This window comes from Rhipicephalus microplus, chromosome 1 (genome assembly GCF_043290135.1).
Source record: "Rhipicephalus microplus isolate Deutch F79 chromosome 1, USDA_Rmic, whole genome shotgun sequence".
Taxonomy (NCBI): Eukaryota; Metazoa; Arthropoda; class Arachnida; order Ixodida; family Ixodidae; genus Rhipicephalus; species Rhipicephalus microplus.
In genome coordinates this window covers 15,453,314-15,478,829 of record NC_134700.1, presented here as the reverse complement: position 1 = coordinate 15,478,829, position 25,516 = coordinate 15,453,314, and the positions used below count along the sequence as shown (strand labels likewise).

At 46.8% G+C, this 25,516-nt stretch overlaps 1 protein-coding gene across 4 annotated transcripts in view; it reads right to left on the bottom strand.

Moving 5' to 3' along the window:
* LOC119178056 (uncharacterized) overlaps positions 1-25,516 on the bottom strand; it is a 697,593-nt gene that overhangs the window by 253,810 nt on the left and 418,267 nt on the right. For 3 of the 4 annotated variants that reach the window (XM_075887501.1, XM_075887508.1, XM_075887495.1), the window contains one exon: positions 20,239-20,445. The exons of the other annotated variant lie outside the window; for it this stretch is intronic. In XM_075887501.1, the coding sequence (XP_075743616.1) occupies positions 20,239-20,445 (207 nt within the window). The remainder of the gene's footprint in view (positions 1-20,238; positions 20,446-25,516) is intronic. 4 annotated transcript variants of the gene reach the window in all.

Below are 25,516 nucleotides of genomic sequence, written 5' to 3'. Positions count from 1 at the left end.
CACTGTGTGATGCGATACCGGAGCGTTTGAGGAAGGCCGCAACGACATCGACAGCGACAACGGTGGACTACATAAGCTCGTCCTCGAAGCATCACCCGTTCAGTGGGCATGGGATGGCAGCAGCGACAATGGTCGCTAAAAACCACTCCTGTCTTTTCAACCAGTTGGCCCTCGTCATCGGAACGTGCATCCCTGTCTGCGTGGATTGTGCAGCGCACGTACCCAAGTCTGGCACGTGCCCTCTTCCGGAGGCTTGCAGCGATATCGGTGCTGATTTCCTGGGTCGTCCTCACCCACTGTGTGATGCGATACCGGAGCGTTTGTGAGGAAGGCTGCAACGACATCGACAGCGACAACGGTGGACTACATAAGCTCGTCCTCGAAGCATCACCCGTTCAGTGGGCATGGGATGGCAGCAGCGACAATGGTCGCTAAAAACCACTTCTGTCTTTTCACCCAGGTTGGTTGTTATTCTATTCACTGTAGAAGATGTAATAACGTATGTTTGCTGCTATTCCCATGCCCACACGTTTTAATAGTTACTGCTGGTGAATGTGTTCATGTTGTGAAATTGTTTTTGTTGGGAGGTGAAGTTGAACTGAATTCTGGTCCCCCAAAACCAGGCCCCAAAGTACAGGATAATGCAGTCCTATTAGCTATAGGTCGCCTAACGGAGCACCTCGATGAGCGGCACGACAATCTTATAGCATTCATTGAAGTAGTTAAATATAACCAAAAGGTTCTTGATAACGAAGCGTCCGACCTTACAACACGTTTAGCAAACCTTGAAGAAAAGGTGAACACTTTGGAAAACATATCCGAGGGATCGCGTTCGGATTGTTCTGTTTGGATTGCGTCAGCGGTTCGTAGTGAGAATGCTACTCTTCGCGCACGACTTGACGACTACGAAGACTGATCGCAACGAGACAACTTAATCTTCCACGGAATTACTGATGCTACAGGCGAAACATGGTCAAACACAAAAGCAAAGGTTAGGGCAATTCTTTCAAGTTCTTTCGAGATGCAGCTTTCAGATGACGCGATATCTCGAGCCCACAGACTAGGAGCATTTGTAACAAACAAGTGCCGCCCTGTTGTCGTACGTTTGCGTCATTCAAAGTTAGAGGTAACATCTTTTCCCAAAAAGCAAAGTTGCGCGGTACGAACATTAATATTAACGAAGATTTTTGTAAAGCCACACGGACAGCCAGGAAAAAACTAACTGATTTCGGTAAATCCAGCGGTCAAAAGTATTCAGTAAAATACAACAAGGTTGTTATTAACAAGAAAAGTTACGTGTACTGCCCAGTCACTGATCATGTGTCGTCTGTTGTTCCAGTTGGCGATAACAACGAAAATGACACTAACCTAAGTCCTCATAGCTCGTCAGTCCAGGCGTCTTCGTAGCAAAAAATAAATCCACGACGTGGTACTGTCAAACACGATTGTTCCTTTCTGCTTAGTAATGTGAGAAGTGTATAGGGCAAGCGAGACGCCCTGTCATCTCTGATTGACACCTGTCTTGCAGACGTCGTCGTATTGACAGAGACGTGGCTTTCCGCGGAAGGAGACAGCTCCGAAATTCTAAATTGCGAAAAAAAATACAATTTTTAACGATACGATCGTGGATCGCGCTCCGGAGGCGGTGTCCTCATAACTGTTGCAGACGATCTGGTTTCATCACACGTAGCTCTCGTTTGCCCTCTAGAATTAGTGTGCGTTAGTGTTCGCTTACACAACAAAGACGCTCTCGTTTGTGCGTGCTATCGGCCTCCTAATATACCTGCTGGTTTTTCTTCAGATTTGTACAATGCCCTTAACATGCTTCATGTTCGGTTTCCCACCTCGCATATTATTCTTTTAGGCGATTTTAATTTCCCCGACATCCACTGAAATTCGCCTTGTACTTACCTGGCTCCAGTAATTCTGAACCCACCTCTTTTATTAATACATGCTTAGAGTTTAACCTTAGCCAGTTGGTTAACTCTCCAACCCGTATCACGTCTACTAGTTCTACCATATTAGACTTGGTGTTCACAAATAACCCTGATCTCATCCAGTTTCTGTCAGTCGTGCCAGGTCTTAGCGATCACTCTGCCATTCACTTTCTCATACCGAACACGCCGTCAAAAATTAGTAAAACTACAAAAATAATCAGAGATTACGAGAGAGCTGATTACACGTTAATTAATGCTGAACTAGAGACATTTTCACAAAAATTTTTTTCTAGCTTTTCTGAACGCTCGGTAAACGAAAACTGGCTACGTTTTAGAGCTAAAATCGAAGAACTTACCGACCGCTTCATACCGCGCCGTAAAATAACCGATAACAATCAGTCTGCTTGGTTCACGCCTACTTTAAGGCGGCTACTTAATAAAAAGAAGCGGATCTTTCGAAGTGCAAAGCTCTTGGGCAACATCAAAAGATGGGATGATTATCGTAGTATACCCGATGAGTACGCACGCGCACTCTCACTTGCCAAGCACTCATATTTTGAACAAACGTTGCCTTCTTTGTTAGTAACTAATCCTCGTAGATTTTGGCAGGTAATTGGTGGCAATAACAAAAAACAAATTGACCTAGTTTCAGGGAGCGACTCATTTATTCCAAGAGAAAATTGTTGCCTAGCTCTTAACAGTGTATTCGCACCATCATTTGTAAACGTGGCGCCTACCACTGTTCCTTACTTGTCTACTCACAACTACGATCTAATGGAGCCAGTACACCTTGATTGGGAGGGCATAAGGAAATTAATTGAAAATCTCAAGCCTTCTTCTTCCCCCGGAGATGACGGAATTAACGCCAAGTTTCTCAAAAACACCGCATTGTTTTAGTCCTTAATACTGTGCAGAATTTTTTCACAGTCTTTGGAATCGAGTACCCTGCCAAACGACTGAAAAGTGGGGAAGGTGGTTGCTTGTCACAAGTCAGGTAACACCAACAATCCCCACAATTATAGAACCATCTCACTAACTAGTGTGCCATGTAAGCTATTAGAACATGTCATTTGCTGCAACTTAGTCAACTTTCTTGAGAATAATTCTTTTTTTACTAACTTTCAACATGGTTTTAGAAAAAGTTACTCGTGTGAAACTCAGCTCTTATGCTTTACTAATGATTTGTTCTATGCTATTGATCGTGGTACTTTTATTTATTGTGTATTTATCGACTTTTCTAAAGCATTTGACACAGTTTGTCACGAATCACTACTTTTAAAATTAAGTGAACTAAATCTTGACCCACACATCTTAAAATGGATCGAGTGCTTCTAACGTAACCGCGAGCAATTTGTGACTGCTAATGAATGTAACTCTCCTCCTACTGCCGTAACCTCAGGTGTGCCTCAAGGCTCTGTTTTGGGTCCCTTACTTTTTTTAATATATATTAATGATTTGCCTCATAACATTTCCTGACGATTGTGTTATTTACCGTGAAATTTTGACCTCTAACGACACTGACACCCTGCAATCTGACCTAGACAATATCTCTTCGTGGTGTAATAATTGGCTAATGAAACTTGACACAAATAAATGCAAATCAATGAGAATAGCTCGTAACCCTTCAAAAGTTGCGTCTCCCTCGTACCTACTTAATAACACTCCCCTAAACAGTGTTTCTTCTTACAAGTACCTCAGTGTTAACATTTCTAATAACCTGTCATGGCAGGCTCACGTTGACAACATAACATGCAACGCTAATCGAACTCTTGGCTATTTACGTAGAAATTTTTCTGTTGCTCCAATTAACCTAAAGCTTCTCCTGTATAAATCATTAGTGCGGCCTAAACTCGGATATGCGTTGTCTATCTGAGATCCTCATATTCACATGCTCATAGACAACATTGAATCCATTCAGAATCGCTCAGCACGTTTCATATTGTCCAATTACTCTCGAACTGCAAGTGCCACATTAATGAAGGTTCAACTAAATTTGCATAAACTCTCAATACGACGCAAAAATTCACGTCTCTTTCTCTTTCATAAGATCTTTCACACTAACAGAACCTTCTCTGATTCACTGTTTTTTCCACCAGCCTACATATCAGCACGCAATGACCATCAATACAAGGTTGGGGTTCCCTTCTGCCACACGAACCAGCACTTCAACTCTTTCATTCCTAGAACATGTACTGACTGGAACCACCTTCCCGCATCGATCGCTTCAATCACAGACGCCAATGCGTTCAAATCAATCATTTTTGAAAGTGCATTATAATTTATTCTAATCGTGCTGTTCTGTTTTACTTCTTATTGATGTTTGTTGTCCCACTCCTCTCTGTAATGCCCAGTGCCTTGAGAGTAAATGAATGAAATGAAATAAAATTCTGTCTATATTTCAAAAACCCTGCATTGTGCCCTCTAGAAAGCAATGCATAAAGAAAAAAAAAACCTCACAGGGTACCTTATGCATGTGCCAAGGACGACACGAAGGTGAGAGTTATTCTTTTTTTTTTTTTAGAGTGATAGCAATGTTGTACCAAAATCCCATCGATATGATAGCAATGTTGAATGACAGCAATCATATCGACATTCTCGACTGGCTTTCGCCATTTCCAGGAGTGTCCCCAAATTTTTTTTCGGGAAAAGAGGGGGGGGGGGGGCACCTTATTCTAAAGGGGGGCCGGGCAGGCGAATAGGTAGGTCATTTCGCGCTATATATGCCAAGGTGAAAAAAAATTCAGGGAGAGGAGGAGCACATTTCCAATCTTACCCTTTCATCTGGCTGGCCGTCGCTGTCATGTTTTGTGTAATGTCCCAATTTATACCATCCCCCTGCGCATTGTGTGTGTTACACGCGAATAAAAACTGCCAACGAATATCCTTTGCATAGAGGACGGATGCGATACCATCACCCCATCGTCTTTCATGGTATGGCTTCATTCAGATCACGTGCACAGTTTCTGTGTGATGCCGCCATCTGGATGGTGTTACTTGCTCCTCTGGGACAACTTCATAGTTCAATGGGCCAAGCTGGCAAAGCACCTTGTAGGGGCCAAAATAACGTCGAAGTAGCTTTTCGGAGAGCCCACGTACGCGTACGGGTGTCCATACCCATACTTTGTCTCCAGGAGTGTACCGTATTTTCGCGCATATAACCCGCACCAAAAAACCAAAAATTTCAGTGGCAAAGTGGAGGTGCGAATAATACGCGGGGTTTTTCCTATAGTGCTGCTTCACAGCAATGCGTGTTGTGCTGTGAAGCCCCTTAACAGTGTAGCGAAGGCTACGGAGGCGGTTTCCGGAAATTCGTGTTGCTCCGCAAGTAGCACGGCAGCTTGCAGCCGATTTTGGTTTCGCTTGCTTGCATTTAGAAAACATTTGGGGAGAGACAATTCGATTTCAGTGTAAAATCTCACTGTCACACCACAAGTATATTTTTTGGACGTTCGCGGCCCCTCAGTGACCCTTCACATGTCCCTACGTCACGGACGCCATGTTTACTTTTGGAAAGGGCTTGCCAAAAAGGTGGTGCTGTATAAAAAATAGAAAAAAAAGAAAGGTATTTTTGCAAAGTGAACGATACCTGTATCTTACCTACGACTTCTCGCAACCGTTTGAGTTCCATAATAAATAAAGCAGTATTTATTTCAGCAAGGCAAATGAGATATTATAGTGCCTATAGAGATATTATCAGTAAATTTATGTACTACTTTTTGACGCGGTAGCAGGCATGCATTTTGGTTCTGTTGTTTCCAGGATGCTGTTACAGTGTACTAGAAGGGGTAGTGCTAAGTCGTGGAAGCCTAAGTCGATCTGTTCTGTCACCATGAGTAGCGTACAGCAGCAGTCCGTCATGGCACAGCAAGAGCTTAAGATCATCGCCGTCGCCGAGGAATTCGGCAATCGCGAAGCAAGAAGACGGCACGATGTGGACGAGTCCTGCGTGCGCCTGTGGAGAAAGAAGAAAGAGAGCCTACAAGCCGCGCACCGCGACCGTAGGTCATTTCGTGGCCCCAAGACTGGTGCCTACCCTGAGCTGGAGGCGGAGCTAGTAAAGTCCATCGAAGATGTGAGAAGCAGGGGTCACGCCGTATGAACCTAGATGGCCCACGTGGAAGCGCGGCGACTTTCGAGAGAGCTAGGCCTACTTCACAAGTTTCGTGCGAGCCGCGGATGGCTGCATCGCTTTATGAAACGGCAAGGCCTCTCAATCAGACGGCGGACTACAATATGTCAATGCTTGCCGGCTTCTTATGAGGAGAAGCTCCCCAAGTACCAGAGATATGTAATTGGCCTGCGAAAGCAGCACAATTACATATTCTCGGAAATCGGCAATGCGGATGAAACTCCTGTTTATTTTGAAATTCCGTTGGACACAACGATTGAGAAAACGGGCAGCAGTTCGGTGAGCGTGCTGACCGGCGGGAACACGAAGCTGCGCATCACAGTCTTGCTTTGTGCCCTCGCCGACGGTACGCAACTGCGACTGTACGTCATCTTGAAAAGAAAAACTCTACCAAAGATTCATTTGCCTGCCGGTGTGGTGGTGCACGCACATGAGAACGCGTGGATGAACAGTGACTTGTTCGTGGACTAGATCAAGACAGTATAGGAGAAAAGGCCCGGTGCGATGCTCGCAAAGAGGTCCATGCTCGTTCTTGACTCGTTCCGTGGCCACACATCTGAGGAAGTGAAGGACCTCCTCTCATGCAACGGCACCGACTTAATTGTTATACCCGGTAGAATGATGTCAATGTTGCAGCCTCTAGATGTGTCGCTTCACAAACCCTTCAAAGCACATGTCAAGCGCTATTACGCCAAGTGGATGGCCGAAGGCCTGATATTGCCCTATTTTGCAAGTGGATTGTCGAGGCATGGAAGGCCATTCCAGGTGAGACGGTGCGAAAAAGTTTCAAGAAATGCTGCATCACAAACAACATGGATGGAACCGAAGATGACCTTGTGCATAACAGTGAGGACTGCGGCTCAAATGATAGCTCTAGCGCGAGCAGCGACAGTGAGTGAATTGTGACTGGCCTTGCAGACAGCGTATTCTGCTTGCTAAATAAAGCTTTTTCTGTATACATATGTGCTATGTTGCTTGAGCAGTAGCATATGTACAGCCTTTCCTGTATATCAAATGTGCGGGCAATACGCGAGGATTTTTTTTTTTTTCTTTCTCGGTGAGCTGAAAGTGGGGATGCGGATTATATCCAGGGGCGGGTTATATGCACAAAAATACAGTACTTGACGTCTCTTCGTTGCAAATTATACCTATTGGCGTCGCCTTTTTGTTGCTGCTGAATGTGATGTTGTGCCAGCTTCCTTGCTTCTTCAGCTCATTGCGTGAAGTCACTGGTGCTATGGTCATGGTCAGAGTTATCATCGAAAGGTACACTTGCATCCATGGGCGACGTGACTGTTTGGCCAAAAACAAGTTGAAAAAGTGTCATTCGTGTTGTCTCCTGCACAGCGGTATTGTATGCGAACGTTGCGTACGGTAGTATTCTGTCCCAAGTTCGATGCTCTACATCGACGTACATCGACAACATGTCAGTTAACAATCTGTTGAGCCGTTCTTCAATCCATTCGCTTGGCGATGATACACCATAGTTTTCCTATGACTTGTGTGTGTCAATCTCATGATTGAATTTGTCAGGTCAGCTGTAAACGCTGTTCCCCGATCTGTGATTAGCACAGTAGGAGCTCCATGTCGCAGTACAATGTTGGTCACAAAGAATTCGCCTATTTCCACAGCCGTTTTTCGAACAAGCGATGCTGTCTCCGCATATCTAGTTAAATAGTCCGTTGCAACAATGATCCATCGCTTCCCTGATAACGACGTGGGAAATGGGCTAAGTAAGTTTACACCCACTTGTGCGAAAGAGGCATCTGATGGTGCTATAGGTTGGAGGAGACCACTTGGTTTCACTGGTGGTGCTTTGCGCCTTTGGCAATCCTGGCAGGTTGTTACTTAGTGCTGCACAGAATTCAGCGACATTGGCCAGTAGTATTTCGTGCGAATATGTGCCAGCGTTCTGCTCACTTCCAAATGTCCTGCTGATAGGTCATCGTGGCATTCTTTCAAGATCTTGGGTCGTAGCTCTGTAGAAACGACAAGGAGGAATTTCTCTGGACCAAGTTCAAAATTTCTTTTGTACAGGACGTCATTCCGACGTATGAACGACGACAGGCTTCGGGAAAAAACACGAGGAAGGTCAAGTTGCTTGCATCCGTGAGAATATCAGTTTTGGCTTCCTCGTCAAAATGTGCGAGGACTGGATGGCTCTGAAGGAGGTGTCGCAGCTCATTGAAGGCACCTTCCTGTTCCTTCAGCCAAATGAAAGGTACATCTTCCTTTGTCAGTCTCGTTAGAGGTTCAGCGATCTTCAAAAGATTTTTACAAAGCGCCGGCAGTAAGCGCGAAGTCCGAGGAACCGTCAAACTGCTTTTTTGTTCGTTGGTTTCGAAAATTTTTGTACTGTCGCTGTTTTCTCAGGGTCCAGGCCAATACCTTCAGCACTGACAACATGCCCAAGAAAAAGGAGCTCTTGGAAGCCGAAGTGGCATTTCTGTGGTTTATCGTCAGGTCCGTCAAACTAGTCAAACTGGTCCGTATAGCCCGTCCGGTGTCACGAATGCAGTTTTTTCACGATCTCGTATGTCCACTTCTATTTGCCAGTACCCACTTTTAAAGTCTAGAGAAGAAAAAAACTTTGCATCTCGTAGTCTATCGAGAGTATCGTCAATCCTGGGAAGAGGATGAATATCTCGCTAAGTGACAGAGTTCAGCCTTCGATAGTCTATACAGAATCGTAAGGACTGGTCTTTCTTTTTTACGAGTACCACCGGTGAAGCTCATGGACTCGCCGACAGCTGAACTACATCGTCTTTGAACATTTCTCGGACCTGATTTCCGATCGCTTCTCTTTCTTTTAGTGACACTCTGTAGAGGTGCTGGCAGGTGAGTCTGACTGAGTCGTCGACAATGATGCGGTGTTTCGTAATGGGCGTTCATCGGACTTTGGATAACGTTAAAAAGCATGCGGCACATTCTCTTACGAGGTTTTCTATTTGTCTTTTCTGGCTTGGCAACAGTCGTTGGCCCATGTCAATGGATTCCAGTACAGAATCCACGTCTTGCAAATCAGGTGGTGACATCTCAGAGGTGCTCAGGTTCGCAACTTGGACGAAGTCGTGTCTACTTGCAATGACGGTCGCCTAGGCCAGGTGCTGTACTTCATTCCCAAAGTTTGTCAGCAAGACGTTAGCACATCCGTCACGAAGCTGCACAAGGCCCCTTGCCATGCAGATTCCCTTTTCGAGCGTGAGCGCAGTGTTGCTGTCGGAGAGCCCTTTATGGTCGCTAAACGCATTGCTTCTTACCCGGACAGCTACGCTAGACCTTGGAGGTACTGCCACGTCGTCGTCTGCAATACACAGGTCATTGACTTTTTGTTCTGTTTCAAACATTGCAATCGCGTGCTTGATTGAAAATGAGACGCATGATTCCGGCAACTTAATTACAACACCCTTAGCCTTCAGAAAGTCCATACCGATAATTACTGTAATTACTCGAATCTAACGCGCACCTTTTTTCCGGTTAAGCGAGTTCATAAATCGCATGCGCGTTAGAATTGAGTACGGAAAAAATGAATACGGTCATTCTACTGCCATCGGCATTTCCAAAATGGCCGCCTCCTACGTGCATCGGCATGGCGCGTCGGCCATTTCTGCCTATGTGTTTCCCATGTGTGGCACTTCATACGTGTGCTGAGGAGTTCGTCATCTTGTAGTGCATTAGCATCGACGGCATGGAAGGGCCGACTCCAAAAACTCGAGTGCACCACGATGCCGCTTTTAAAAGAAAAGTCATCGCGTGTGCAGAAACAGACTGAAATCTGGCTACATCGCAGTCGTTCGGAGTTCCCGAAACGTGCGTGCGTGACTGGCGGAAACAAAAGCAGAAGATTGTTGACAGCAAAGCTTCACGCAAAGGCTTCAGTGGACCACAGCAGGGTCGGTTTCCGCAAAATGAAGAGCTGCTCGGCGAGTATGTGCTTGAGCAGCGAGCGGCACAGCAGCCCGTGACGACAGAACTGCTCCAAGTGCGGGCTATGCAATTAGCCTTAGAAAAAGGTCTAATGTGGAGCCAGTTTAAAGCGAGCAGGTCCTGGCTAACTAACTTTATGAAAAAAAAAGGCTTTTCCCTCCGAAGGTGAACGGGCATATGCGAAAAGTTTTGCGGAGGAGTGCGATGAAAAGCTTCACAGTTTTCACAGGTTCGTCCTAAACTTGTGGCACAACAACAGCTACCTGCTCGGGCAAATCAGGAATGCTGATCAGACGCCTCTTGGACATGCCTGGCACCACAACTGTCGAGAAGAAGGGGGCGAAGCAAGTTCGCATGCTGACATCGTTCCACGGTAAAACTACAGTGACGGCAATGCTCTGTTACACATCAGATGGACACAAGCTTCCCCCGTACCTCATATTTAAATGGATGACGCTCCCGAAAGGAGTCGTTTTTTCTAGTGGTGTGATCATGCGGGCCGGCGAGAAAAATGGGTGCGCATTGCAGTCGATGTCTTACTTTTTTTTCTGTCATGAAAATCGGGTGCGCGTTACAATCGAGGGCGCGGTAGAATCGAGTAAATACGGTATGTCTCTAGAGCATTCCGGCAGCACAATGAAACTGGCGACATATGTGAAACCCCTCATTCAAATTCTTGCCGTACACGTTACAATCGGCTCAATGAGGTGTCCCCCTGCGGTGCGAACTTGAGGTCTATACCATGGAGTTGAATGTTTTGGCGAACATTCACCTTGTTGAATGTTCTGGCGAGCTCGCTACTGATTACTGAGTAATTCGCACCTGTATCCACTAGTGCGTTCACTTCATAGCTGTCAACGAATACACGCAAGTCGGAAGCGACATCATGATTGCTGTATCGGCTTCTTAGTTCATCGTTATCATGCGAAGTCAGCAATGGAGGTTCTGTTTCAGCATCGGCAGAGGCCTTACCTCCACAGGTCGCTGGCTCTAGTTTTCCCGGCCCGGGCTTAATGAATGGCTCCTTGGAGTGGGAGAGGCTGATTATCGACGGGGGCTTGGTGACCGATATCTCAACGGTGCTGTCGAGCGAGGCTGATGTGGCTGAAGGTCATGACAGTACTGGCGAGACAACAGGTACTGCTCGATCTCGAAAGGACGCTTCCCGTTTTGAGGCCTAGGTGCATTCACTGAAAATATCCAAAACCCTGCCTAGCGGTACTGGCACATTCGATACAGGTAACCGGCCTCTCCACAGTGGTAGCAGAGAGGTATCCTGTCAGGAGTGCGCCATATATCAGTCTTCCTTGGTCTCCTATCCGGTGACGGGAGCATGCTTGGTGATGCAGTGCTGTACACCAAAGTGGCTGCGATGTCCCTACGCGCGGGGGGTCCTTGCAGAAGAGCGTCGGCATATGAGACTCTTTGCCATAACGATAGTCACACTTCTGGCTGGGCATACTGCTGACGTTCTCGAATGGCCTGGGGATCCTGAACCACCAGTCTGACTTCCTCATGCAGGACGTTGGCCGGTGACGACACAGCTGGAGCGCTGTGGTCGAGTCACTGCCTCTGGAGCTCCTCTCGCACCACAGACCTCACGAGTTGACGTAAAAACTCCATGCTATTTCCCAAGGCAGTGGGTGCTGCATCAACACAGGCGATGCCCAGATCCCAACTGTACATCCTCGCCGTTACTGAAGCGTTCTTTGCATTGTGGCTGCCTCAGAATGAAACTACGCGACCGTGGACAGCAGCTTTCTAACCAAACAGGCAAAAAGCTTGTTTCACGCCTCGCATTAGATGGCGAAGCTTTTTGTCCTCACTCATGTTAGGGTTTGCTCGGCGGAAGAGACGGGTCATGTCCTCTACGTACGTGGCCACATTTACATTGTTCCACTGGTTCCGAGCTTGGAGAGCGGTCTCAGCTCTCTCCTTGCGATCTGTACTCGGGTAGGTGGCAAGTAGCTCCCGTCGAAGTTATCCCAGGTCGAGATGGCAGCCTCGTGGTTTTCGCACTACGTTCGTGCGGAATCCTCCAACACAAAATAAACAGGTCGTAGCTTCTGAGCAGCATCCCAGCCATTGACCTTTGCGACGCCCTCAAATCGCTTGAGCCAGTCCTCTGCGTCTTCGTGGAATGGTTCGGGCGTCATCGGCGGATCTACTACAATTTGTGTTGGCGCGGCCTGGGAAGTCATCCCGGTAGCGTCTCCGCTGGAAACTACGACTGTTCTTGTACAATGCAAAGGGGAAAACTAGGGGTCTTCACGGCGTAGGCGACGGCTGCTGCGCTGGTGAACGGTCAGCTCGGTGGGTCCGAGTCGCCTTTGCTCCGAATTGCCTTCTCTAAGTTCAGATGAGGTTGGGTTCATACCCCGACTCCTCCACTGGTCACGCACAGTTGAAAAGTAGACTTTAATAAGAAAAATGGGTGAACTTGTGCCCTATAAACAAACAGGTTAGAGAAAAATGTCTGTCCTGAACACCTTGGCTTCTAAGTTCGGCACTTCGTCTTCTTCTCTTATTCCGCACAGTTCGAACATGCCTGAGTTGTCAATGTCGATCCTGGTAGTCCCCACGGGCGCTTCGTTTGCTCTGTTTCGCACACACACCACAGACAACATTGAGGGCGTAGCAAACGACTGGCCCGCGAACTTTAAATGTATCTTGCGTCCGTATATTTATCTTGGGAGTACTTGCGAAGGATGAATTTGAGAGAGAGACTCTAGTGTGCCGGGAGAAACACACACATCCAAAACGAACAAGGACACTACACAGATAAAACGATATTGCTTTAGCGCAGCTCAGTTTGAGCGTGAAAGAAAGATAATATGCAGTCAAGAAGGGGAAAGACAGATGACAGTGTGGGTGCTATCTTCGAACTTTTGTTTATTGCGTACCCCTTACAACACATTATATAGCTCATTCCACGTGACGCCACACACATGAGGAAACCTAGTTGTGATCTGATTTCAAATTAACAATTCTCTATCAATGTTTCACAGTACACGCTCCAGAAAATTGAGGTCTTTTTGAGACAAGGCCACAAATGGTGTACTCACACACAGATCCGCACATTTGCGATAGCGTTCGCCTCAATAAATTCCTGTGTCAACTGGTTACGACTGCAGCCCAAGATGACACACTGGCATACCTGCCAACCTGGCAGCACAGAAATTCATAAAAACTCCCGAGCGAGAGGGGGGGGGGGGGGGTACTGGTTTTTTTCTTTAATTTGTAGCTGTAATGGATTTGCCTTTAGCGACAAGCATAATCACGTTTTGCCGCCATGGGTCAAATCAACGCGCTGAATAATTTCCCACCACTTTAGGCACCAAAAGAAAAAAAAAATTCACTAGAAACAATAGGGGAGGAGGGAGAGTCCCAAACGCAAGCACAGCCATCAGCGCTGCGGTCTCATAATGGCTTGGAGTGGCCGAACACATGAGCGTAGGGTTTTCCACTAAAGTGAGAGTCTATAAGGGGGAGCGCAAATTCTCCCGGCAGATATTTCGCGTCATCAAAAGAACTAGCAAAACATAATATATTTCCGTCAAAACAACACGTGTATGTCTTCCTGGGACACACATGAAAGGACGGCATGGCCCACCTGGCTGCCGGTAAACTGCAGGTCGAAGCTTTGGCTTTGCTCGCTACTACATTCTTTGGACAGGAACGGCAAAGTGCTTCTAGCCTTTTTTACGTCTTTACCGCCTTTCATCCCACTGCTGTATCAGCCACGTGCCCTCGGAGCTCGTAGATCGCTATCACATCGCCGTGACCGCGGTTTTGTGTGCAACGGTTTGCGGCAAATGGTAGTTTTAGTTTAAGACCACGTGCCTTCAAAACTAAGTCGTTTTATGCTATCTATAGTCACAACTGCCGCAGTTTTCTCCACAGAGTTTGCGGAAAGCAGCGTTGCTTTGAGTGGTCGAACATTGGCCGCGCGCACACTTTAGGAGTTCTGTCAGTAACGTCGTCACCATGCATGATTGTGTCGAACGACTGCAGTTTCATCCACTGAGGTTGCAATGTGCTGGTAGCACACGAACTTCCGAAGCTTCAAGCCCGCTGTTCTCGATCGACCTTTGTTCGACAGTTTTGGTACTAATGTTTATAACACACGCCGTGATTAGGTAAAGTGTTAAGAAAATTCGAATTTCGGCCCAATGGACACATGAATTTGGCTGGGGAATTTCACAAATTCGCATCAGTCGCGGTTTCGTATCACTGAGACTCTACTGTAAGTTAGAGTGCCTGCTTAGCGATGGCTCGGCAAGTGACGGGTGGGAGCAGAAATTACATCCGCTGGTGGTGGTATCTGTCATGCCTTTAATAGTTAGATGAACGTCTCTCAAATTCATTTATAATGTCGTGCACTCGCAAAAAGCCTGGAACGGACTGGCCTGCATTTTTGTCAATGCGGCCAGAGTTCGCACACACATTTCGATTTTCGGGATATTTTCATGGCAGCCCTACACACGAAAGAAACGATCGCAATCCGGGAGTTTCCCGGACAATGCGGGAGACTTCGCAAGTATGTGATGATGATAACACCAATACGTATAGTTCTCTCCTGATGGCGAAATATAGCACAACGCCATTTTAGTGGAGGCGCCATAGCCAATCGCGGAGGCCACGCTATCTTACTAATTTTATTGTTTTTAATTGGAAATGAAATATTTTTCGTAAATTTCAGGAAAGATTCGTAAAATCGTATGCACTATCTAAATTCATACATTTTATGGGAAAATCGGAAGAGTTGGCAGGTATGCACTAGTGAAAGAATGGGGTGCATCCACACATATTACAATGCATTGCCAGGAAACCACCAGAAGAAATCTCGTTTTTTACATTGCAAGAGTGCCCGCGCAAGCGGTCATTAACACACCTACTAGTCTGCCCAATGTACACCGCGCCACACGACACCAGGAACATGTAGGGAACAGCTAGGGCACATTCAACAAACTTAGTTACATGCTTCTTTCCTCAGGTGGGTTGTACTCCCTCTTGGGATTCGTAAATTTACATAAACAACTTAGTTTGTCTGGTGCTAAGAACACCACGCGGACATTTCCTTTAAGTGCTATCTTTTTCAAATGGTGTGAAATTTGATGTACGTACGAAATCACACCGATTTTCCCTGCATCCGGCTCACCATGGGTCTGCAGCCGTCCCCGCATACTCCTTCACGCTCAAACTGAGTTGCGCTAAAGCAATATCATTTTATCATGCACTAACTCGACCAGTCTGCAGTACGTCACACAGAATTCGCGTTAATTTCTTTTTTTGACACACAATAACACTCAAAACCCACATAACAATCAAAAGCTTAATAACAACCAACAGCTAAGTCATCCTTGATAGCATTACGCAAACCCAAACAGACTGCCGCTCAGTCCCAATCTATCGCTAGCCCTAGTTGCTAGCCCTAAGCCAATATGGCGTCATCCATAGAATGTTCTTATGGCTAGTTGCACTGCGACTCGTTGCCCCTTGCTGTGCCGTGCTGTGCGAGGGTGCATCGAAGCCTGTCGTCAACGTCTTCCCTAAGTTCCCATCGTCGTCCACTTTCGCCGAAAGAGCCACTCGACCTGATTTTCGGTTGGCTCCAGTTTTTGGCGTATTCTCCAGTTCAGTTAGGCTGCACCTAAATTTTCAACAGCGTCCTACCTGTGGTGCGGGCCGCATATATTCTTGATCGAAGCAGAGGAGCTGTGATTCACTCAGGAACTGCTGTGACAGGTTGCGGCAAGTCCGGGCAGCCTCACACGATCATTCCGATATCGATGGCAACTTCCCGAACCTTTTTGCGGACATCCTCAGAACTGGGCAGTTCTTGCTTTCATCAGCAAAACGACGCTCGTTTCCCACATCTTTGAAGCTTGGCGTCCCAACAACCAGTGCCAATTCATCCTCCGAGATTTTTCTTCTCAGCTCTGGTCGCTTGCCACGAGCCTTTCTCTGACCAATCTCTTTCGTCTACGTTGCTGGTGCGCGTGCCCTTGAATGACTCTTTTCTCCTCGTGTGCTGTCGCCACGCTTCCATGTTCGGCACATGCCTCGTGCCTCTTACTCATGGCATAGCCACACCACTGTTGCGCCATTTTAGAGACCCATTTGTACAAACCGTTTGTGCTGTGCAGATATAACCACACTTATCTAGAGCAGCGAAGCACGTGCCTGTCAACATTGATGTTGGCCGTGGCTTCCATCTCGCTTTAGCTACAAGCTTAAAGGACCTGCCAACCACCACAAATATTTCTTCAAGCATTTTAAGTAAATGCGTGCAGCGAGTGCAGAATGCTGTCGCGATCAACGATTCTGCATGTGGCAGCGCTACGAGCCGCCGGCGCACCACAAATTCCAAGAAACAATCCCTTCTCCTTTCAAGCCTTTCGGGCCTCCGCGTGACGCGCCGTGTCACATCTCTGGCGCACCGAGCCAAATATGTCAAATATGCTCTCAAGCAAGAGCCTACCACTTCCGGTCAATCTGAAAGCAGCTGTCTGCACTGCTTGTTGTTGTTCATCATGTTGCCTGCAGGCGTGTAACACGTGCAGAGCGCGGCGTGTCCCTGTACTGGTTCCTCACGTTGGCAATCTTTTGAAGGCATTTGTAACGCAGGTTTTATACCGGCATGATCACGGCACCCAAGGTTCGCCAACAAGCAAGGAACTGATGGAGTCAAGGATTGGAGTCGCGGAAACTAGAAGTAAATGGTGTTTCAAGCAGTGCATCAGTGATGACGTATGCGACGCGAATTTGAGAGGGCCACTTAGCGAAAGGGAAAGAGGATACCAGCGGCGGCAAGCCCAGGAGAGAGCGAAAGGTGTGGTCATCATGGTTTCCATAATCAAACGCGACTAAATACGTTATTACGGTACCGTATCAAAAATTCTCACTGCTTCGTGTTTGTCGTACACTCATGCACAATTACCCCACAAAAAATAAATTTCGACCTCAGGGTGGTTTATGGGCCCTTTAAGTTGATGGTTACATCATACCACAAGAGGCTACGCCCCTAAATGCAAGAAGTGTTCTAGGAGTCTATTGTCATCCAACTCACTGTACGGATATCGAACACCGTGTGGGCAGCAAGTTTTTGCGAGAGTGCCAAATGCGCAGACCTTCGAAATGGCAACCCCGTCGCTGGCGCTCCTCGCGGATGACGTGAAGCCTTATTATTTGGTATCAAAATACAATTTCTTACTATCACATTCATTCCTGAGAACTTGAAACTAATTGTACCCTTTCAACTCGATATTGCATACCTCAGCAAAATGCTGGCTAAATGGACAATGGTCACTCCAGTTGCCGAAGCCGTTGTTTAGCCATCAGTTATATTGCAAAGCAGAGGTTAGTAACACAGAAAGGTTACGACCAGTCTCATTATTCCTTGAGATATAGCGCGCGCCAGGGACTGCACCCTCCAAGCAACACAGCCTCACCCCCCCCCCCCCCCAAAAAAAAACCGAAGCAATGACCGATGCCGTTCAATTCCTTTTTTTTAACTGCCAGCTATTGATACTGGAAAGCGAGAGGTGAGTGTGTAACAAGGTGCAGCCATTTCACAGTGGGCCTTTCGACGCCAGAGCCGCCACTGATGGCCTCACTACTGAAAGCTGCGCGTATTGAAACGGAATTGCGGCTGCTCCGATCAGGAGGCATGCTTTTATGAATGACATGACTATAAAAAAAAAAGAGAGGCTCGCAAAGATTTTGAATTCGGACACTAGCAGTTTCGAGTTTGTTGGGGGTTTTTACTGCAACAGCAATTACAAACGTAGATGTACTGATGGAAGGAACTGCAAAAAAGCACTTTTGAATGAACATTCCTGATGAACTATGGACCATCTCCCAGAAGGGAACCCTGACGAGATCCGAAGCAGCAGCGATGCGCACGGCATTGACCCGGTTGAAACGGGTGTCGACGCCGGTCCTGGAAGAATGATTTGAAGCGAAACTTAGTGGAGCGGTTGCTCGAGTAAACATTTGTTTGAAACGCAGACACAGGAGGCAGGATGAAGTTGCTGGAAGAACGGTTTGAGGGGAAACTCGGTGGAGCCTTTACTGGAGTAAACATTTGTTTGAAATGCAGACACGGGAGGCAGGAAGCAGTTGCTGGAAGAACGGTTTGAGGGGAAACTCAATGGAGCCTTTATTCGAGTAAACGTTTGCTTGAAGCGCAGACGCGGGAGGCAGGAAGCAGTTGCTGGAAGAACGGTTTGAGGGGAAATTCGGTGGAGCGTTTACTTGAGTAAACGTTTGTTTGATTGATTGATTGATTGATTGATTGATTGATTGCTTTGTGGGGTTTAACGTCCCAAAACCACCATATGATAATGAGAGATGCCGTAGTAGAGGGCTCCGGAAATTTCGACCACCTGAGGTTCTTTATGGTGCATTCAGACGACGGACCGAATCCGGATTTGTCGTGGACGCGGACAGCTAATCCGCGGATGGTCCGCCTGCAGGCGCATCCACACGACGGACGGTGTCCTAGGAGAAAACAGCCGGATTACCCTCGACAGCAGATTCGGCGCTCACCTGCGCCCGCTGGCAGCAGACCGGTTTGAGAGTATTCAACATGAATGCCCGCAAGAAGCGAAGCTTGGCTGCGATGTCTGTCGTGTTGTGACAAATGAACGAGTAGTGTTATTCTTTCAGGAGAAAAGGGAGTTGCTAGCAGGATATTCTTTCAACTACATTATTCCCCACTTGTAGAACTTCTAAACGTGTCTCTGCCTTTTTTTTTTTTTTAGAAGCGGCACGTCACCGGTTGCAGAAGTTGGAATATTTCACCACCATGACGGCTAAGAATCTCGCGTGTTAAGCGACAGCGGCGACATTTCCCGAACCACCAAAAGTGATTTCTGCATATTTAATCACCTGAGAACAAAGTCTCCGGAAACTAAGTAAACAATGCTCAAACGTAGATGATGCCGACCAGTCATGCAGCTGTCCGCGAGCCATGGAGGACATGCTGCGAGCAGACGAAAAGTGTACTGGTTGCCACCGACCCCAAGCTTTTCCGCTGAAGTACCGGCTCTCCCCCGCCAGAATTCCGATGTGACAAACAGGTTGGGTTCATCCGTCCGCAAGCCATGCGGACGAGTCGCGGACGAGGGGAATCGCTGATGTGAGGTCACGTGACGCACCGTCCGTCCCGCCACATCGGGATTCGATCCGTCGCCTGAATGCACCATTAACGTGCACCCAAATCTGAGCACACTAGTCTACAACATTTCCGCTTCCATCGTAAACGCAGCCGCTGCAGCCGGGATTCGATCCCGCGACCTGCAGGTCAGCAGCCGAGTACCTTAGCCACTAGACCACCGCGGCGGGGCTAAACGTTTATTTGAAACGCAGACACAGGGGACAGGACACGGGTGCTGAAAGAACGGTTCGAAGGAAAACTTTGTGGAGCGTTCACTCAAGTGAAAATTTCTTTGAAACGCAAAAACATGGGAGGCGGGATGTGTTGAAGACGCTTGCGCTCGGCTTCCTTGGCTCATGTCTTGTCGGTGTTACTTGCGTGCCATTCGAATTCTCGAACGCGATCGGGGTTCTTGATTGATCTGTGGAGTTTAATGTCCCAAAACCACCATATGATTATGAGAGACGCCGTAGTGGAGGGCTCCGGAAATTTCGACCACCTGGGGTTCTTTAACGTGCACCCAAATCTGAGCACACAGGCCTACAACATTTCTACCTTCATCGGAAATGCAGTGGCCACGGCCGTGATTCGAACCTGCGACCTGCGGGTCAGCAGCCGAGTATGTTAGTAACTAGACCACCACGGCGGGGCGATCGGGGTTCTTGACTGGTACCTCGCCGATGTCGCTGCTCTTCCACTGCCGACGGTTGCAATAGGCGTCCCTGGCTCGCGCCTTGTCGGTGTTGACATCGCCATACCCGAACGAGATTGGCTTCGCTAACCCTCACAACGCCGGCGACAGCCGGGAAAGGTATGTGCGCACTAGCGGGAAGCAAATCTGATTTGGCGCACTTTGGCGCAGTTGGCGCAGAAGTGGCTCTGCACCGCAATGTTGGGTTTATAGGCTCTCAGTAGCCTTGATTACCAATCACCAGCATTTTCTCCCCACGTTTCAAATAGTGTTGCTGGGCCCCTTATGATTCAGTCACTTTTGGTAATTTTATAGGGGAGATTATAAATGACAGAATAATGTTGTGATAACTTACACATAAACAAGAGCACAGACCCCCAGCTTCACCCACCTCCGCCCGGAAGTCATAGAGCGAGCGCCTCTTGCGAGGAGATGGTGGGGCCCTCTGTGGTGTCCGAAGCCGCACAACTGAGGAACGCGTCGTAGAACTGCCCGAAGGAGGTGTCAAGCGGTTCTTGGACGAAAGCAGTGGGCTGAATGACAGCCCTTCCTTCTTTTGCGGTGTTGTGGGAAGGCAAGCATCCGGCACCAGAGAATCCTGTAACAGTTGAGTGCATTATTGTATGGCCAGCTAAAGATACAAGGTATGGTGCAGTGAAGTTTGGTTTCACACAACTGCGATGACATGCCACATTCACAGCTACCACAGTCACCTGCTTCAGCGAAGTCAAGACACCAGCTTGACACAGAACTCCCAACATACCTTTAAGGCTCTCGAAATAGTAGGTTTGTGGGAATATCCGAATGCTTTGAATGTTCAAATATTACTGTATTCAAATTCACTTCAATTCAAATTTAAATTGTCGAAAATTTTGTCAAAGTGAACAAAAAAAGTTAATATTAGTTTGCATACAAACCCTCTAAAAGTGGTTTCACTATAGAGTGGTGTTAAACCGTGAAAACATCCATCCAGAGGGAAACCCACATTGCTGTGAAGCCCCATTTAAAGGTTAAATGATCATATTACCCTCACATCCGATTCATTTCTTTAAGTTTAAAGCTTGTTATAGTAATATACCAGCCTACTGGCCATTAAAGGAGCACTGACATCAAATTTCAAGATTGAGATGTGCTCATTATTCGATCGCTTGGTATGCATAGGTCTTCTTGGCCAAATTTGAACGGCATCTGTCGCGTGGAAGTTATTTTAATTTGATGTCAAACAGCATAGAAAAGCTAAGGAGAAAAAAATGAAAAATAGACTGCTCTGCAACATCAACACTAGGGCTACGTGTTTGCTGTGATACATTCCACAAATACAATCTTAAGTGACGATGCCCTAGTAGCGATCACGTGTACGATCTGAGTGTTCTTATCGTGGCGCCGACTGTCGCCGAAGTGCAGAAACGCACTCACTTGCCCACGACCGGGCTACGGCCAGGCTAGCGTGCGCAGGTGCAGTCTAGTCCGGCCGTGGCTCGTCGCGTCTGATCTTGATCGCACCGGTTTGAATGATTTCGTGAAATTATCAAGATAAAAACCACCTTTAAAAAAATGGCGAAAAAAAAAGAGCATGATTAAACGTGTGCTTGTCGGCGAGCATGTCGGGGAATCGTTGTGAGTTGGAGGTGAGTTGCAGTCATCTAGTTCGAAGCAAAGAAAAAGCATCATGAGGGTGTCTTTTCATATCACGTATCTGTTACACATCAACACGACCACAAGCTATCAAAAGTCGAAGAGGGTGTAGTCAGATATCATCGCTAACAAGAAACATGCAGCTATCGTTGAATTTTAGTTCATCTGTAGACTTTGCGTCCACTTAAAAATGGTAATACCGTGTCAACAGGGAGAGGCTGGATAAGTGGGGCCATCTGGAGGCGCAAACAAGAACCTGACATGCAGGAAACGTATTCTATTTCTCCTCTAATGCTCGTTCCCGATAGCTATATTGCATTGACCCTTCTGCCTATACCTGAATGCTTTGCACACCAAAACATATAGCTAACTGAGACACACGAGCGAACATGGCTGAAGCGTGTATCCTTGGGCACCTCTGCAGTGCTGCTTGGAAAGGCGTCCATTTCAATATCACTGTTTCGCAAAAGGTCGATCGAAGCAAAAATAATTCCCGACGTCTCGAATCGTGGAGATTCCAAGCTCCAGAGTATCCTATTGAACCCGAGTCGATGCTTTGTACGGCGACGACAGCAATACAGGTGACAAGGCATGACTAAATGTGTCCGTCTAGCAGACGAAATGTTTGCGGAGCAGCTAAGCCTGACGTCACTTTTTTCTGTGTAGAAGTGGTCAGATGCGGCGTGATCTGGAAGTGACTGCGAGGTAGCGCCACTGCTGGTGCTCCCAGCGCTAAAAATGGCAGGACTGCCGGCTGTTTTCGAATAGTGCTGAATCCTAGTAATATAAATCAATAAAAGTGATAGTTATTCATCCCTCAGTTGCGTTTTAGGTCGCGAATCGCTGCTACAGGGTCTATAGCTACTCGTTGATGCAAAAATTTTGGCATGAGTAAATTTGATGTCAGTGCTCCTTTAAAGGTAACTGACTAGACTTACAGAGAAGGCAAACACACAAAGAGGAGACAGAAAGGTAGGTGGGCCATAGAGAAAAAAAAAGTTTGTAAGTACAACGTGGCAATGGGAAGCACAAAACGGTATTGATTGGCGGATAATAGGAGAGGCCTTTGCCCTGCAGTGGGTGCGGTCAGGCTGATGATGATGATACCAGCCTATACCTGCTGCTAGTATAGTGAACTTAAAAAAAAAAAATACTGGGCAGGTTAGTTATGTCATGACAAATATGACCATTTTTCTTTACGTTATATATTTATTTATTGAAAAATACCTTACAGGCCCCGAAAGCAATGAGTAAGGGGGGTTACAGTAAAAATCAGAAGTAAGCACGAAAAACAATGCTACAGTGCTTTGTAAAAAAAAAAATTAACAGTGCATTCAGTTATCAATTCAAAAATTAAAAAAAACACTCAACACTTCACAATATTAAAAATCTCTAAAGATAAACGATAAGGGGAAAATAAAAAGAAAAAGTAACTTGCAATGCTATATCGAAAAAAAAAAAAAATCTCAAGTTTGTGTCAAAACGTGTTCAGGTTACTATCAGAGGCGATATCATCGGGAAGATCACTCCACATGCGGATGGCTTGCGGTAGCGCTGATTTATTAAATGCATATGTGTTACCAAATATGCGCGTGAATCCGAGATAATTATGTAATCTGCACGATGTGAGGAGCGTTCTAGCTGTAACAATGATGTTTTGTTATTTTGTAGACGTAGTTACGAAACAGACATAACAAGGACACTTGACGTCGAACATGTAATGATTTTAGTGAATGATGAAGTTTAATCCGAGTCACACTGGAATGATTGCAGTAGATGCTGGAAATTCTTATTATATACTTTTATACTACACTTATTCGCTTCTAACTGAAATTCACCATTCGCACAAGCTTACAAAAATTTCCAATATGCATATGCTCCGAAGTGAATATGATTAAAAAATTATGAACCATCTCCCCGAAGGGCATCATGATGGGATACAAAGCAGCAACGGTGCACACGCAGTTGACTCAGCTGTAACTGGCGGTGATGCAGGTGCTGGAAGAAAGGTTTGAAGCGACACTCGGTGCAGCCTTTACTCGATTTCACGTTTATTTCACAAAGTCACGGGAGACAAGTTGGGTTTCTTTTTAGTTTCATGGCAGATAAAAGAGCCGATAGAGTGTCTCCACTCGACGTGAGGTCGAGTGTTGGTGGCGGTGGAGAGGGTGAAGCGAGAGAGAAGTGTGTTATGAGTGGGCAGAGGAGACACACCATCTATACTCTCTTTCAGAAGTTCCCTTCAGCACTGTGGAGGCTGCAGGCCTCTTAGCCAACAGGAAGGATGCTTAGCCCCTGCACTTGTGTTCATTCGTGTTGCATTCACGGCGTCTGCTCAACGAATTGTAGTTATTATGGCTAGTTTATTAACTTAAAATGCAGTAAAGATATTAAACAAGCAAGCACACCAGGATCTTGAAGAAGCGTAAATTTGTTGCTCTGCTGAAGATCGGTATAATATCTCTTGCCGGCGGATAACCTCACTTTGTGGCTGTTTCTCTCCGATGCTGTTCGTGGCTCTCGTATGTCTGTTTACCCGTCAATGCGTTTATTCGTGTCTCCCGCTGCAACACTCCTTTTCTCTCTTTTTTTCGTTTCCACCAAAGAAGGATCGGACGCGCACGGAATACTGTACAATGTTGCATGCCCAATATTTATTTGGAGATGTAGCGTTGTTGGTGCAACAACGCAGTCAAATACTGCCTCGGCGCGTTAGGCTTATGAGGTACCGCTAAGCAAGCCGCTCATCTCGCTAATATTGACAAAACGTACTTGATGCTCAAGTCCCAGAGTGAGATGAAACAAATCGATGGCTGATTTCACCATTTGTTCAGTGCTGTCAGCGCAGTGGGCGTGCAGCAAGAGCAACTCCGAACCAAAGTGGGTAGTCACTTTTGGATGGGTGCTGCCAAGTTGATTTGTAAACACATTTATCAGCGGTAACTGACACAGATAATTAAATTCATAACAAATAAACATGAAGAAGAATAAACATATCATGTACTGATGTGGCAGAAAACACACGAAAGAAATGCCAATACTATAGCCAACCCTGTTAATTTTAAGGCACTTGTATGTGGGACTTTGTTTCGCTGCGCGAGCATGTGGCTCTCTTGCACCGCATAGCTTTGGTAGTGCTGAACCAAAGTGGTGAGACAGAGTAGGTGTGTTGGAAGGAGCCGGCCGCTGCTGGCAGCTCCAAAAAAAAAAAAAAAAAGATGTCAACGCGCAGCTGCGACTTGACCTAATTGGCATCATTTCAACAACTGCGGCGGGGGGAACGCAGTGCAGCGCATTGGCGTGAAGACAGCATTACACGGACAGGCAGCGCTACACAGGCAAGTCAAAGAGCTGCTTCGCATCTAACTACATGAAGCCTGCCCCACCACTGAGAAAGGCACCAGCCCATTTAATTGAAACACTGCAACAGCACTATTGCTAGTATATGTGAAGCATGCAGGAAGGAGAAAATCTGCAGCAGGTTACGCTCCATAACACGGCTGGTGTCAAGGTGACATGCAACCTCCAAGATCGTCTAGTGGTTAGGGTGCTTGGCTGCTGACCCACAGGTTGCAGGATAATATCCCGGCTGTGACGACCATACTTTTGATGGAGACGAAAATGCCTGAGGTCCGTGTACTTGGACTTGCACTCCGTTTCACAAGCTGCTGGCAGCGTAGAGCTTTCTCGTCCAATCAAAGCTTTATTAGCACAGTGTACGCGCTCTTTTTGTGCGAGACAGAATTCAAAATATAGTGCCAGGCCACAAGCACCGTGCGAGCCGAGCCAGGCGGAGCTGTAATGCGACACCAAAGTGGACCCCCCGTGGCGAGCGAGGGTGTGCGACTGTGCGCGGGCTATGAGAGAAGGCAGAAGAGGAACGGCTGTGCAACTGGAGAGACGCCGTATTCTTGTTTCTCCAGCAGTTTTCTTTACTCTACCTGAAATAAACACTATTTGGTTAAAGTAGCCTTTGCTTCTTTGCAAGTATTTACCCTTCTGAATCATTATCGTTTTGCACCTAATTTCTCAGA